A 16,417-nucleotide genomic window follows, 5' to 3' on the forward strand; every position below is an offset into this window, starting at 1 on the left:
AAGATTTTACTATTATATAAAATTTGTCATGAAATTTACCATGAATCGTATCAAAATAAATTTTACAAAAGGTTTATTTTAATAACTTTACCAAAAAACTTTATTGAAATAAAATTATAAAAAAATATTCCTCTATTTTCACCGGTTCAAATGAACTTTAAAAAATATTTTCTAAATGTTATTTAAATATGTAACAAATCCCATATCTAAAAATTCACAAGTCATCTGCTGTGTCTAATTTTATATTCTCAATCACATTACCTTCACTTTTTTTCCATTAAGATGTCAATAATGAAAATATTTTCCATTAACTAGCAAGATAAATCAATTGAAGAAAGTTGCAAAATCTTTCATTTGCACTATCAATATATCGAGGGATCAATTATAAGCTGTCAGGTAACAATTGTGTAACATATCTTTCATTTGCACTATCAATATGTCAATGAATCAATTATAACCTGTGAGGGAACAATTGTGTAATCCCCTTGAGGTGGTTGACTTTTCATAAAGTCCTAACCACCATGGCAACATCCATTAATGGAATGGCTGCTTTCAAAAATCAAAATGAATGAACTATATGGTGTATGAGTAAGCCAAGGAATGTAAAGAATTAGTAAGATTTACAACGGCTAAGAACACACTCCTCCAAAAACTGACTGAGCTGAGATGTATACAATTTTGGGTCATTCCTAAAGTGGTCAACATGGGGTGAGGAGACAAAATTGCATGCCCTCACATCATGTCCAGCCCTGCGCTGAGCCTCTACAAATGATTCCACTGAATCAGCAGGAATAACCCTGTCAGCAGAGCTATACATGTATAACTGTGGACAGCTTGGTTGTTTTGATGATAACATGCTCATAACATCAGAGAGCCTCCTGCATTTGAACAATATCATTATAGTTAGGAGCAATGTTGTCATATAGGAAATTGTAAACAAAAATTGAATATTTATTGATTTGATGATTGGTCATGTCTTGTGAATCAACACCAAAAGGCCATACCATTAATCAATATGGAATGTTTTGCTATTTCCAAAAATCACATGCATACAGTTGTGAATTTTGCTAAAATATTATGTATAATGTCACATTTTAGAAAGGGTATTGCAAGATATCACTTTTCTAAAGAACCTATTGCAGAAATTCAACAATGATACAATCATACAATGGCTTGTATGCTCCTGTTAGAGAATGCTTGAATCTCTAAATTCTCGGTACAATCATATTTCTCAACCGTTCATCAAGGGTCATGAGAGTTTATTATCAACTCGATCTAATCAACAATGGTCTAATGCCCCCCAAAAATAGCAATTTTCTAGAAGAATAAAAAGCAAGCAAGACTTGGGATGAAATATCATGACTTTTCATAACAACAATCAAGTAAATATAAGAAGATTTGAGTCATTACCTGTTCACTGAAGGAAGATCCAGAATGATCTCAAAAAATTTCTTTAGAATTAGTAGTAAAGCTGCTTCTGTTAGAGCAGGTTTGAGCCCTAAATCATCTTCACTGCCAATTGATACTTTAATGCCAGATTGATCGGAAAAAACACGTCCTTTTGTAGCCACACTATTCTTCTTGAGAAATGCAGCAGAGAAACCTGAGGCCCAGACCTGAAATGATAATCAGATAATTAAAATCATATCTACTAATCTAACATAAAACCTCAGCATTTCTAAAACCAAGATTAGTAGAGAAAAGAATAACAGAAATCATGTATCAGTTTACTCATTTTAATCAAAACCCAAAATATAAAAAAGAAACTTCACGGCTTCAAAATTAATGAAATTAACATAACTTTTTCTCTATTTAATTTTCCCCACTCGAAGAATAAATGCCAAATAAAGCTGAAAAAGTCAAAGATCTCAAGCAAATGTTAAAATGCCAATGTCTCAATTCCTGAAATGCCAAAGAAATCAAGCATAATATCCAAGGTCTCAATTGATCAATGCATTACACTTTACAACTCAACAAGGCAATAAATGAGGATATAAAGGACAACTAGCAATAATAGCATGAGCAGTAGAGAAGATAGGAAATATGCACAGCAAACAGCAACGTTCATCAAGTTTCACAAGAGCTAATCATTTACCTGTGGGTCAGGGTACGCAACAGGTGCAGAGTCTACAATGCATCCCTTAATCCTTTCCGTGATAGTTGGATCCTGGTTTTGAAAATGTTCAAGAATAACACCATATCTGCAACAATGAATACCAAACCAATTAAGCAACATAATAGAAGAACACTGCCAAATTTTATGCTTGAGCATAACATACGTCACTCACGTTAACCATCCAGTGTTGCTGAAAGTATGAAAGACAAGATTCTTATCACTTTCCCCTTCTAACCACTCAGCCAAGTGGTCCACAAGCAAATGAACATTTTGCTCCGCTTTTCCACCCGGCTGATAACTCAGGACCTCCCCCATTGGAAACGTGAAGGTAACCACATGAAACCCCCTTAAAGTGTACCATTCCGCATACTTCTTCAAGTGTTTCTGCCTTGCTCCCAACCATCCCAGCAAGACCACCACTGTCCTTGACTTTGTCAATGAACAACTAGAATCATCCAAAGCATTCAGTTCGGGTAAATGCCATTTATACATGACCTCAGCCTCAGAAGTTGAATTGGAGATACCATGGGAATATGCAGCAGACCTCGAGACTCTAGGCAAGTCAGCAGAGTGATACAAATTCCGAAGAAGTGGTGATGAAGCAACCGAAGAATGGTAAAAATTTGAAACACAATTCTGTCCCAAACTCGGTACCCGGAATTGAACATTAGGCACAGGCACCGGAATCTGGGTCACAAAAGATAGGTTAGCAAGTTTAGAGTCCGAAATATGAGAAACCCAGGATGAATCTGATTCTTGTATGTTGCTACAAGGAGTAGAATGTGCCAAATCGGAGGTAGAACAATCACGTGATGGCAATTTATCGGAGAGATCAGCAGAGAAAGAAGCAACAGCAACTGCGGCAGCCGCCACCAGAGGTCTTTGAATGGCTCCAGAAAACGAACTCATTGCAGATACTAAACTCAACCCAACTCAACTCAACGCAAAAGCTTGTCAAACCAATACTACAGCACAACACCAACAAGTAGCAACCCTTGTCCTTATCTAGAATCAAAATTCCAGACCTAAAATGAGAATCAGGCGTCAATACTAAAATTTAGGCAAAAGAACAATGCTTTAAGGAAAACAAAGAGAACCCATTAAGGAAGAATCAAAAGGGTAGGTGGGGTTGGTATCCCCAATTGGAAGGAGAAGAAAAACGTGCACCGCAGAAATCAGAAATCACACGTAGGAAATACGCGGAACAGAGAAGAATAATAACAAAAAAAAAAATGTGAATAATAATAGGGATATTCGGTTTCGGAAAAGATTATTCCTTAGGAATGGTACCTGAAACTGGGAATGTACCTATATCTATCTGTCTATCTCCAGAGAACCGGGCTGTCAACGTCGTCGTTTTGACAGCCCGATTGGGTTGGAAGTGTGAACACGCCGACTCCTCCCTAAGATTATTCCTTTTATGATAAAATTGGGTATCGAATTTAAACCCTCCTCTGCAACCGAAAGTTAATTGAATTTTTTGAAACGGAGAAAAGAAAAACGAGATATTGTGAATTTGTGATTGTAAAGAAGAATGGACCAACCACATTGAGCCACGTGGTGGAGTGTCACGAGAATGAATTCCACCGCACGCTCGTCCCAATAAATTTGTGGTTCCCAGAAATTAGGGGAGAGACGATGTGACTCTGAAAGGACCTTTTTGCCCTTTATGGTTACTATTTTAGAAGTGATGTTTTTTTTTAAAAAAAAAAAACAAACTGTTAATTTACATTACATTACATTTGATCTTTGTAACTGTAATGATCATATCAACTAATATAACGGTTTGGTTGGGGATGATGTTGGTCAAATTAAGTGCCTACCCCTCAGTGACTCAGTCCTTAGATAAGATTGAAGAAATTTCAAAATTCAGAATCGTTTTTAAAACAAGAAAAGTCGGTGGGGAAAAAAAATAAAGTAACATTGAAATACAACTCAACCCTTTTTCCTCTTGCATTGGTTGTCATGTTTGACCTTATAATCAGAAATGAGAGTAGTCAAATTTCAAAGCAAGTTAAGCTGTCCAATGCCCAGTCAACTTACTCGTTTCCCCCAACAACACTACCCTGCCATGATTTTTTCGTTTTACATAAGGATGAAATCATGCATCTCTTTTAAGGGTTATTAAATTGAATTTAATTAATAGTACTTGAGCTTAAAGTTTTAGAAGTATTCAATCTTAGTGGGTTATCATATCATTCAAAGAATATAGGATAAAATAAAGAGATATGCTATTAATATAACAATCTATATAACATTTTATATCCAAATAAATTGTTGTTTTTATGAAAACTACACATATTGTATTGTAGAAGATAATTTTGTTTTAACCAAATAGAACTCCTGTGAGAAAAAAAAAATCTTCCTCCAAATTCTAAATGTAACTGCATACCTTATACTTTAAATTTAAAACCACTCATTAAACTAGAGTAACATGTCATTTATCTCAAAAAAAAAAAACTATGTCAATTAATCCATACATTTTTTGTTTTCAGCCTCGTCGCTGATTTCTCTTGTTGACTTAAACCTCCACCCCTATCTAAGTAAAGCGAAAATTAGCACAGGGCAGACCAAGTTGGCACACATTCTTTCCTAATTTTATTTAACTCCTATCCAATCCAAATAATCCCTTAATAGTATTTTTTTCACTAATAATAAATTATAATCATATTAAATATAAGTTAAAGACATTCGACCTGAAACCTTTTATTTTTTGGGTCGAAGAAATTAGACCTGATATCTAGATCACTTGCCAAAATTTGGCAGTTTACAACGAGACGAGTGAAAGCTTACCTACTAAAATGTACTTAAACAAAGCTAGCTCCAATATTCCTGCATCCCATTACAGGGAAATCTTGTATAGAGCCGTGCAGGTGAGGAAAACTTTACGAAGAATAGCATTTTTGGAATTGTTGTTCTCCATTGGAATGCATATAAAACAATCATTGTGTCCACCAATACTCTCCACTTTTTCCACCAGATTTATGCATAAGTCTTACATCTGTAATGGCTATATCTTTTGAAGCAGCCTTACACATATCATACACGGTTAAGCCTGCAATAGAGACTGCTGTCATTGCTTCCATCTCAACCCCGGTTTTACCGGTTGATGCAGCTTCCCCTTCTATTGTTACACTGAAGTCCTCATGATTCAATCTCAAGTCCACTTGCACGTGTGAAAGGCTTATATTATGGCACAACGGAATAAGGTTGCTAGTTTGCTTTGCTGCGGTTATGCCCGCAATTTTCGCTACAGTAAGCACATCTCCTTTCGCCATTTGATTGGCCAAGACCAAATCAAACACCTTCTTTCCAAGAATTACCTTGCAAACAGCAATGGCAGTTCTTTTACTGCTTTCTTTTGGAGACACATCTACCATTTGAGCTTCCCCTGATTCGCCAGTATGAGTCAATTCAAAAGAACTTTCACCTGTGTTTGGAGATGACAGCTGGGATTCATTGTTCAACCGACTATTGCTTGCAGAGCTAGCTAGTCCATTTGTAGGAGGTTCACCGAATACCGATTCCATTTCCTGAAATGGAACAGACAATTTAACATGGATTATAGTAATCCTACAAACATTTCTCTGTACAAGTGGAACAAACCTTAATAGTAGATATTGAATAGCAAATAGAAATCCAAACAGAAATTTGGTTAGATTTTAATGACTTCAGTGCTTAATATGATAATACTAATACGACCCAGCTACGCATTCAAACAGATATATGATAAATTAAAAAGGTTATGAACATCCAACAAGGTGACAAGTGAACTTAATCTCTTTGCATTGTGATACATTATGTCAGTGTGTGCCAAAAACAGAAAAGACACTGCATTTACCTCTAGCAGAACACACCAAAGACTTTACCTTGTTGAGTTCTTGAATAGCACTTTCATAGCCATGGGTAACAGAAGAGCTGAACATCCTCTTTGATTGAGGACATGCAGCAATAATTCTCCGAAGAAGCATCATATCGTATGCAGATCCTGCTGCTGCTATTTACTCTACAGCTGCAATAAAAAGAAAAATTAATTAAAGTAAGCAAAGGAATGTCATCATTAATAATTTAGTGGAATTGCCACGGAACAGCCTAGGGTGAGTTCTAACTTCTAACATAGCGCAACATAGTAGTTAGTATCGTACGATTCGATACGATTCCAGCTGCTACCAATACGAATCGGAGGTTGTTTCGTTTTTGTTCCTGAATCGTGGTTGAATCTCTGTATCGGGGATTAATCGCGCTTGCTCATGATGTTATGGTGCCTCAGCTACCGGTGCTTTCGCCTTAGCAGCCTGCACTACGCTCTCACGGCGGTAGAATGCGATAGGTGAAAGAAGAAAAGCAAGTGTTAATCTTCAGTGGATTATTTTTAGGGTTAGGGTCGGCAACTTCAAAATTTTAGAGTCAACATGTGAATTATATACGTACATAGTATTGTTAGCAAAAAATAAAAATCAAATAAAATAAACCCTACGTACATAGCAATTAGCATCAAATTTCATATTAATTCTCAAAAATCGCAGTCTACGTACAGGGAACTATTTTTTTCACAACAAAAATACGTATAAAGAACCTTTATAACCTTCATTTGTCAACTTTAAGGGTTAGTGCGGAAAACTCTACATTCTTAAGGATTAGTCCACTCTCTAGTTTGCAAAATCAATTTTACAAAATTAATTTTAAATATTTTATTTGAAAATTTCATTATCTGCATTTACTTTGTCAACCAATTTGGTCATTTCACACATTGATTTGTATCCGTTAACAACTTATATAATTAAGCTGTGAATTGAATCAATTATACTAATTATTTAAGTTGTCCAGCAATACACCCGTTAGATTCAGTGGTGTAATTTGAATATATAATTATTATAAAGGAAATAACTCAAATGTCTATTTTTCTAATGAACATTTTTACCTCCAAGAATTATAAACTTTCAATTTCAGTTACATCTTTTCAAATAGTTCACACTATAACTACATACGTATTTAACTTTCCGTGGTCCAGATACGAAGTGCTTATTTTTGCCCTAGTTAAATGGGAAACGAAATGGGAAGTGATTCTTGTGCTTCAAGTTAGGATGGAGAGAGTGAGAGAGATAAGGGAAATCTCTAATGGCTGGTGAATCAGAGATAGAGAGGATTGGCTTTCTGGTGTGGCGTGGACAAATTCTGACCCCAACCTCTCTCTCTCTTTTTAACTCTTTATCCTTCCTTCCGCGCCATCAGTCTACAAAAAAAAAAAAAAAAGCTATCTGTGATTTTTTTTTTAATATCTATGAATAAACCATTTTTTACTGTTGTCAATTTTTTTAACATATTATTGACAAAGAGTATTCCCTTTTCATATCTCTTAGGTTTGTTCTCGATACCTTTAGATGATTGTCTAATTATTTTGCACTGAATAACATTTTTTCTTAATTTTTTTATCATTTCTTTTATTTCTAATATTATTATTATTTAAGTTGTCTATCATCGTATTAAATTTTGTATATAAAAGAAATTGAATTGTCTCATCCAAATTAAGAATTTGAAATGCTAGAATTTTGAATTGATTTTTTCAAACAAATTACTTGGGTAAATGAAAGAAATTTAAATATAAAAAAATTAAAATTTTTGGCATTTCAAATCTATTATATTTTAAAATTCCTCTTCCAAACACAAGGAAGGTTTTTTATTTTATTTCAGGTAGAAGTACTTAAACCGAATTTTCAAAACAACAATATGGCCAGTGGGACATATTTGACTTAAGAGCCATTTTTTCCCTGATACCTTACTTTTTCTCTCTTTGTTCACCTCAGTTGGAACTCATCTTTTACCTTATCCTACACATCACATTACAATTTTAGAAAACCAAACTAAGCTACCTTAAAAAAATATGAAGCCTTAAAGTTTCTCTAAGGTCAAGGATTAAAATAAAAGTTATTAGTAAGTGTTTAAATTAAAAATAAGAAGTTTTTTTTAAAAAAATATTATCAATATACTCGTATCATAATTTTCAGTCCACTCTCACCATAATTTTCAACAAAAAAAAATCTGTTTATTAATTCATTAAGAGCAATCATCGATAAGACCCGAAAATAAATATATACTTTGTTTAATCCAGAACTTATTCTTTGAAAGAGTATCACAACATTATAGTTATTTTAAAGAATTAAATTTTGGCAAGCTCAAACTAATTTCCGAAACTAACCCTTAATAATTTCCAGAAGAGAAAACAAAAAAGAACTAATTTCATAGACGTTAAGAGATTCACAAATTATTGTTTTATAATCAATAAAGTTGACCAAATTTCATCACTTGGTTGGGAGGCATATTGCATTAAAGGAGGGAAAAGGAAGAAAGGTACATATATACTTGTATCAGCTTTAAGATTTGGAGGTTTCACTTTACTTTGGGAGATGGATGAAAATCATCTATAATTCAGTAGACTATAAATTTTAAATAGAAATAATTATCTAAACTGAATCAAGTGCAAGAATCACCAAACTCAATATGCAAGAACTGCAAGAGAACCAAAAATGTCACTCAGACCTCCATAATATGTTTCTATATGGACAAACTTGCTGTCAATAACTATTCTACACTGCAACACATTTTTCTGATCAAGGAAAAGTGAATACTTCTCATATAATCCTTCCTTTGGTGCTAGATTCAATAAGCAAGACCAAGGAGCAGACACCTTATACTGCGCAGTACTGAATCGTTCTTGGCCAGTGGCCATTAATATTTACAAACACGTGTAGATGAGACCTGTCCCCTCTCTATGGAGTTGGTAACAGAAATCATATGTTACCAATATTTACTCCATAACAGACTTTATTATGTAAGCTTCCATTCCGTACTCTTCACAAAGCTTAACTAACTCCAAGGCATCACCAGCTGCTTTATACCCAAATTGGTAGTTCTCACCTACCAGAAAGTTCCAGAATCCAGTACAGACTTCTATTTCAGCTTATGTGTGAGTAAATATTGGTAACATAATATATCATGTTGATGTTGCTATTCAGGAAAAATAACAAAATACGAGTAAATTATGTTAATATTAAAGGGGGTGGTATACGTTGATGGTAAATTGTGGAGCTACTTATTTACCTGTGGATTGAGATGCCGCACACTTGAAAACTCAACCTGAAACTCTTCTGGGACCATGTTACAGCAATAAGAAACCCAAGAAGAAAGAACTCGCTTTTGGTCACATTTAGCAACTATAGGAGGCCTGTTTAGGAAACATTTAACAAAATATACGTTACTTTACCAATGGAGATAACAATTATGATGCTCTGATACCCCAACAATTCAGAACCTAAACATGAGTTAGGAGTTTATTTATTTACTAAAATTATGTCAAGAACTATTTTAACAACCATAACATAGCCAAATAATGTATCTTTCACGTATATAATAACCCAAAGAACTCCAAAACAAAGACCAAACTTCTGGAGAATGTTTTTAAACACTTCCTTAGTCTTCCTTAAAGTGAATTCCATGTGCAATATTGATTGCATAGTTATTCTACCTGATGGAAAAGTTATTACAATGACAAAGTAAATCCAGTTTTTTGGTCTATTTGGATAAACTTCTCCAAAGGCACTTATAGGAGAAGAAAATAAGAAGGAAAAAAGAAATACACTTCTCCAAAAGAACTTGTCAGTATGTCATACCTAAGTTCCCAACAAAGTAATTTTGCCATGCCAACAAATGACAAAAGAAATGGAGGTCCGGGCCTGGACGCTTGAATTGCAAGTTCTCGATGACCTATGTGCAGAGCATCAATCTTTCCCAATGCTACAATTCCACCCGGTAATGATTAAGATAGAATCAATAATAGTACATAAAATATATGCCAACTTCCGAAGTGAAAACTACAATTGCTGCATGTCTTTCTTCACTAGATCCCTATATACACTCAAGAAAGCAGTACTAATTTACCCCCTGTTTGGTGGAATTACTAGCGGGGATTTGAAGGGAAATTTTCCAAAATTAGTGTGGGTCCCACATCTCAACCACACTATTTCAATTCAATTCAAATATTTGTTCTCCATTCTGTTCCATTCCACTCTACCAAACTATGCATTAGCCAATAAGCAATAAATCTACATACACGAAGACTAAAAGAAGAATTAGTAATTGGCCATAAATAGCCTAAAGAATAAAAAGATGTACAAAGTTAATGAAGAAACGCGATTCTAAGCTATGGGAATTAAGAAGTACAAGCGCACTCCTCTCCTATAAGAAACTATCATGACATGGTGAATCACAGAACCAGTTCCACAATATCATCAATCATCCTTTTCTTTTTTATTTTGGGAAAAAAGTATGTTATTTTCCTCCAAACAATATGGATATTCTAAGAACACAAATTGCATATTACACAGTTGGACATGCATATGAAAAATGGTAAAAGAGGCATAAGGTGAACGAGGCTAAAATCCTGCCACAGCAGATGTTCCGTCGGAGAGAATTTCACGTTCATCTTCTTGTTGGCTTCACATAAGAAAGAAATCAGATTCTTGACTAAAGCAGGATGACAATTAATGCACATAAAAACCAGTATATCTGTTTATTGGTTGATTTTTATTTCCACAATTTACACATAGATATTGTTTAACAAATTTCATCTGAATTTTTTACAGCCGTGCATGTGGAAGCCGTTAGAAATCAACTCTCTTTCTGTGTGTGTGTATAAGATTAAAATATTCAATGAACAATTAGCACATAAAACTCATGTTGTAATTGGATATATTTCACAATAAGTATTTATAGAAAGAAAAAAAAAAGCTAAAATGAATTAAATTTCTTCCATAAGTTAAAATCAACTTATTCTATAGAAGATTTTCATCTAACGTGTCCAAAACCTGAAGTGAATACGTTAACTTTAGCGTACTGAGAAGTTAATTCAAACACGACCTCTATATTCTTATTATCATGCATGCTTTAGGCAACTCATTCCTCGGACATGAACATATAACCTATAAGTTTAACTTTGGAGTAAATCAAAGGGTCAACAAAGAATGCTAACTTAATAATACCCTATCATCTGAAGATACGAATTTTATAACCACATTTAAGTTAAACCCCCAGAGATTTGTTCAGCTCATACCAAATCACCAACTTTTAAAAAACACACCTAACACCTCAATTTTTTTAAGGAGGTGAACCAAGTAAGCAAGTCTCCATCCAACTACCAAGAAGGAAAAGTAAAAAAAAAAAAATAACAAAACCCAATTGATGAAATGAAGAATAGAACCTGAAACAATCGAAAAGGAGAGGAATTTCGCCGGGGAACTTAGGTGGGGTGACAAAACAGCGGTAATTTGAGGGCACTATGGTTTGAGAAATGGCGATGCCTCCTCCCCAAATGGTGGGAAATGCGAGAGACGCCACCACCAACCATTGCGTTCCACTCACTCACTGCAGCGTGTTGCTAGGTGCACCTGATATATTGTCTTTAAGTGTATTTTGTTTTTACCGATTATGGATTTTAAAAATGCCCTTAAGTAGAGTCAAATATCTGATTTTCGTCTTATTAGTCTGACGCTTTAATTAATTAAGTTAATAGGTTAATTATTTTATAAAATATATAATATTATTATATATAATATTAAAATTTTTAATATATATTTAATATACATGTAAATAATTATATGACAATTAATTTTGATATAATTTATATATGATTAGTTAATTCATATGTTTTTTCTATGAAAAAGGGTAAAATGAAAAAATCACATAATTACTGTATCACTAATTTTAATTTTGCTAGGTGCACGCATCAATGCCCCTCACTGCACCGTCGTCAATCTTTCTCGTTAAGGGAAATAAGGGATAATAGTCTAATAGGTTTTGGGCTACAATGGGTCGGGTCGGGTCGGGAACTTGGCTCATATTCGTTTTTCACAAAAAAACAAATGTCACCCTCATTCGCATAATACGAATTTCATCATATTTGTATAAATTTAAAACACCTAATTATAATTACAGCTAAATTAAAATTTTGATTTTTTATTTTTTAAAATTCATAATTTTAATTTTTGTGATTTTTAATTGTAACATTTGATTCACTAGTTTTTTAAATTATGATTAATAGAGATATTAAATTAATTAAAATGATTAATTATTAAAAAAATTGATTAAAAACTAATTGTATCATATTTTTTATTAAGTCACGTTCAGTCTTATAAGTGTCTGAAGAAAACTTCTTACTAATATTTATTCTTATATTATAAGTTTAACGACAGAATTTAAAAAAAAAAACTACTAGTATCATATTTTTTATTAAGTCACGTTCATTTTATTTTTGTTAATACGTCTAATTTCTATCAAATATTATTACTTAAACTTAACTAATATAAATATAAATTTAAGTTAATTTTAATAATCAAATTTAGATAAACTACATTAAACTGAAAAAATATTTTGTTTAAGTTACATTTTAAGATTATTATAACCTTAACAAACCATCATTTATTTATTTTCAAAATTTTAAATTTTAACATATCATATCAAATCAAATAAATAAATAATCACTTAATTCAAATAATTTATTTTTATATATTTTCTTCAATTTTCAAATTTGCCTTTTTAACTTAATTTAAATAGTGAGAATATTTATCATTAATAATAGAAAAATCTCATAATTTATTCTTTTTTTAAGACATGTAATTTTACAGTATCTAATACTAATTATTATTATTATTAATATATCACACTTCTGTATCCGCATTTCTATTTCACTATCATATTTTTATATGTTAAATTCGATAAATTAAATTATTCATTCGATTTCTATAATTTTATTATTCATATTTTTTAGTCCCTATAGTTTGAAATTATTTTTTTAATCCTATTATTTACATTTTAATTCTCTTTTAGTCCTTATAGTTTATATTTTAATTTTCTTTTAGTCTCTATAGTTTGAAAGGATCATTTTAGTTTATTTAATTTGTATTTTAATTACCTTTTAGTCCTTACTACAAAAAACATATAAAAATAATTAACTAAAAATTAGTTATAAATTATCAATTATTTTTTTATTACAAATTATCTTGCAATAAATTAGTTACAAATTATTTACTAATATTTTTGTTGTAGTTAATTGTAATGGATAATATTATTCGGTAAGGACTAAAAGGAAATTAAAATATAAAATATATGAACTAAAAAAATTACTTTCAAATTATAAAGACTAAAAGATAATTAAAATATAAATTATAAAAAATAAAAAAATCATTTTCAAACTACAGGACTAGAAAAGAATTAAGATGTAAACAAACTATAGAGACTAAAAAGTTACTTTAAAACTATAAGAACTAAAAAGTACAAATGATGAAATTATAAAAACCAAATGAATATATATTTTTATATATTAACGTGTATATTAAGCTTATTATTTACTTTAGTTCGTCTTCTAGTAAAAAAAAATTACAGAATGTATTTGCAATAAAAAAAATTATACAAAAATATTTATTTTCATTCACATGGAATTCAACAAAAAATAAATGTGATAAAAAAAATTTTAAAAATTGAATTTTTGTTTTGATTTATATTATTAGTTCTAAAAATTTCTTAAACTTTTAAACTTGATTCAAATGATAATTTGATTCCACTAACTCCAAGAAAACATGTTATTGTTAGTTAGAAATATCTCTATCTCTATAAAACATTGTTTTATATATTTAGAATTTAAAAAAAGTGAACTAATGGCACAATTGTGATAAAGGTAGTTTACAAACTGAGTTTTATAATTAGGCAAGGTGTACTTGTACTCCCTTTTTTAGTTTAAGAACTTGATTCATTCAATTCACTTGTTCATGAACTCTAAGCTTCCCTAGAAGGGACATAATTTGCATTTCAACATGAAAGAACATGACTAGAAAACTAACAAAGAGAGAAAAACTAACAACTAAAACATGAGGACTACAAAAAAATGTTATATACACCACTCAATGCACACTCTAGTCCAGTTTCATAAGAAAGATTAGTTTTATCAAAAACGGTAAATTCACCATTTTCCATTTTCAAGTAAATGTAAAACATCTATTGTTCTTTAATTTATAATTTTCTCTCTTCCCTATCAAATTTTTTATTGATCGACTCTTTTTGTCTTTTCTCTTTCAATTTACTCTTTCATTTATCGTGGTAACTACATACTCTATTTTTTTCAAATTATGCGTGCAATTTTTTTATCCATTTTATCTTTTGGCAACTACACCAAGAGGAAGCTTAGACGGAAAACTTGCTGCAATCAAAGTGTGTTAAGTGGACTTGAGCAATAGCAATTTTTTTTTGTTAGAAGTGAGCAACAACAGGTATTCTCATTGCACTAACAAGTTAATGCAGTACAATTGTGTAATAGAGAATAAAGGTTAAAATAAATGCATTTCATGTCTTCATATATTAAATTTGAGGCAAAGAATGGAATGATCATTGTGACCCAAAAAACGAATAAATGAATATTCTTTGGTGTACATTTACAGAGATGCAATGAGAATATTTTTTAGTCTACATATATAGAGATATAATTAATATATAAATGTGCCGAAATAAAAAAAAAGTCTTATTTTATTGCCAATTCAATACACATTCACCACTTTTAAAAGCTAGGTGGAGCGTCTTAGAAGATGAAAGAACCCCATAATAATGGTACTGCGACATAATTAGTTTTTCATTTAAATCACCTTTCGTTACTTTCTTTGGAGCAATAACCTTCCATATAAAATTGGTTCTAATGTTCAGCAAATTTGAGTTGACACAAGAAATGAGAAAATTTGAAAACAATTTTATGTTACAAGCAACACGAAGCATGTATAATAGAGGAGAAATTTAAAATAAGTGCATACATCAAATCTTCGTTGTCTTGGGTGGGCTTAAAAGCTGATTCTATAATTCTAATATTCTACATGAAAGACCAAATTTGTTTTTAGCATGAGTAGTGAAAGTCCAAATTGTTTAACTCTTACAATATGCAATTGCACCTACAACATAGTAAACTAATTAAAAACTATTCTAAGTATAATTTTTAAAATATTTAATATATAAACAGTTTTATAATACACATGTGAGTATTTGATTGGATGACAAGAATATTTATATTAAATTCTTTTATTTTCATTATTTGAAAATTTAATTAAACTTTGAATATTACAACACTATGTATATCTAAAGAATATTTATTTGCTAATAACCACTAATAATTTCTTTGGGTGATATATAGAAGAAAACACACCAAGAAAAATGCTTTTTATTAAATTGAACAAAATGAAATTAAAAAAAATGATTTTTAAAAATATTATTTTCTTTGCTCTGAGACAAACACGACTAATTATTGTGATGAAGCTTTTGTGTTGAATCATACACAACGAATTCACTGTGATGAACATTTTCTAATGACAAGCAACCTTCAATTGCCAAAAGTAGCCACACCAAAAATTAAACTAAAACAAATTATTAAATTAAAATTAATATACATGTTAATGCATATTACAATATATAAAATGCATATAAATAGACGTGCATCAAGGAAAAAATAATTCAACTCAAGTTCATATGCACATCAATTAGAATATACAATATATTTATTTTAGCACAATAAAAATTATGACAATATATTAAATTTTGCATAATACAAATGCGGACAAACTTCGCGCCTATGTTTTCACTATTATATATATATATATATATATATATATATATATATATATATATATATATATATATATATATATATAAATAAAGGAGATACATGTTTTAGTAACTACTTTTGGTGTCCATTTTTATTTGGACTACTGTATCCTTCAAAATTTATATTCACAAATTAACCCATTTAATTAATTAAAGAATAAAATGGTAAAAAGAATACAAAATGTTTCGAAATTTTTATTCAGTAACCGATGTTCTCATGTAATACTCTTCCTTTTATCACGCACTGAGAACACGTTAGTTTTTTAGTTTGTTAAATACAAAGGAATAAAATTTGCTTTGGTTTAATCGCACACTACCTTCCCTCACACTCATGATAACAATACTCAAATTAAATAACAGTTTCTAAAATCTCTTTTATTTCTACAGTCAAATAAAATGTTCATAATTTCTTTAAACTTATCCTCATCTAAAGCATGGAAGCCAAAAAGAATGCCATGAAGGTTTGATGCCGAATATTCTTTAAGTTAATAGAATTTATTTTCTATTTTAAAGAAAAAGCTTAAAAGCCACTACTTTATTTTCTTTATTGCGCTAGGATCGTTCATTTTCATTTCTTTTTTCAACTTTTGTTTCTATAATTAAATAATGATAACA

At 31.0% G+C, this 16,417-nt stretch overlaps 2 protein-coding genes and 1 long non-coding RNA gene across 7 annotated transcripts; all 3 read right to left on the reverse strand.

Annotated features, from left to right (window-relative positions):
* Positions 1 to 324: 324 nt before the first annotated feature.
* Positions 325 to 3,799, reverse strand: LOC114403929 (transmembrane protein 53-like). The gene is made up of 5 exons (XM_028367164.1): positions 3,407 to 3,799; positions 2,289 to 3,141; positions 2,096 to 2,201; positions 1,411 to 1,616; positions 325 to 878 (listed from the first exon to the last, which is right to left on the reverse strand). The coding sequence occupies exons 2-5, from the start codon at positions 3,023 to 3,025 to the stop codon at positions 611 to 613; spliced, it is 1,317 nt and encodes a 438-aa protein (XP_028222965.1). The 5' UTR covers positions 3,026 to 3,141; positions 3,407 to 3,799; the 3' UTR covers positions 325 to 610.
* A 934-nt stretch (positions 3,800 to 4,733) lies between these two features.
* Positions 4,734 to 6,600, reverse strand: LOC114401408 (cyclic pyranopterin monophosphate synthase, mitochondrial). 3 transcript variants are annotated; one of them, XM_028363921.1, is made up of 3 exons: positions 6,226 to 6,600; positions 5,986 to 6,128; positions 4,734 to 5,649 (listed from the first exon to the last, which is right to left on the reverse strand). In XM_028363921.1, the coding sequence occupies exons 2-3, from the start codon at positions 6,088 to 6,090 to the stop codon at positions 5,059 to 5,061; spliced, it is 696 nt and encodes a 231-aa protein (XP_028219722.1). In that variant the 5' UTR covers positions 6,091 to 6,128; positions 6,226 to 6,600; the 3' UTR covers positions 4,734 to 5,058. The 3 variants fall into 3 exon arrangements, with proteins under 3 accessions (XP_028219722.1, XP_028219721.1, XP_028219723.1); XM_028363920.1 differs by having other exon boundaries at positions 6,262 to 6,598; XM_028363922.1 differs by lacking the exon at positions 6,226 to 6,600 and having other exon boundaries at positions 5,958 to 6,078.
* A 1,946-nt stretch (positions 6,601 to 8,546) lies between these two features.
* LOC114402252 lies at positions 8,547 to 11,572 on the reverse strand. 3 transcript variants are annotated; one of them, XR_003664400.1, is made up of 4 exons: positions 11,370 to 11,572; positions 9,784 to 10,215; positions 9,215 to 9,338; positions 8,547 to 9,031 (listed from the first exon to the last, which is right to left on the reverse strand). It is a non-coding gene; the product is annotated as an uncharacterized LOC114402252 (long non-coding RNA). The 3 variants fall into 3 exon arrangements; XR_003664399.1 differs by having other exon boundaries at positions 9,784 to 10,606; XR_003664398.1 differs by having other exon boundaries at positions 9,784 to 9,907; positions 11,370 to 11,571.
* Positions 11,573 to 16,417: the final 4,845 nt, after the last annotated feature.

The sequence above is a fragment of the Glycine soja genome, chromosome 20 (assembly GCF_004193775.1).
Source record: "Glycine soja cultivar W05 chromosome 20, ASM419377v2, whole genome shotgun sequence".
Classification (NCBI taxonomy): Eukaryota; Viridiplantae; Streptophyta; class Magnoliopsida; order Fabales; family Fabaceae; genus Glycine; species Glycine soja.

What these genes read in the sequence shown, in the direction of transcription:
- LOC114401408 (XM_028363921.1), bottom strand. Translation starts at nt 6,090, where the DNA reads ATGATGCTTCTTCGGAGAATTATTGCTGCATGTCCTCAATCAAAGAGG. An exon ending in CTATTCAAGAACTCAACAAG is followed by an intron (nt 5,650 to 5,985) that starts GTAAAGTCTTTG and finishes GTTCCATTTCAG; the next exon opens with GAAATGGAATCGGTATTCGG.
- LOC114403929 (XM_028367164.1), bottom strand. Translation starts at nt 3,025, where the DNA reads ATGAGTTCGTTTTCTGGAGCCATTCAAAGACCTCTGGTGGCGGCTGCC. An exon ending in AGCAACACTGGATGGTTAAC is followed by an intron (nt 2,202 to 2,288) that starts GTGAGTGACGTA and finishes TCATTGTTGCAG; the next exon opens with ATATGGTGTTATTCTTGAAC. An exon ending in GATCTTCCTTCAGTGAACAG is followed by an intron (nt 879 to 1,410) that starts GTAATGACTCAA and finishes GTTCAAATGCAG; the next exon opens with GAGGCTCTCTGATGTTATGA.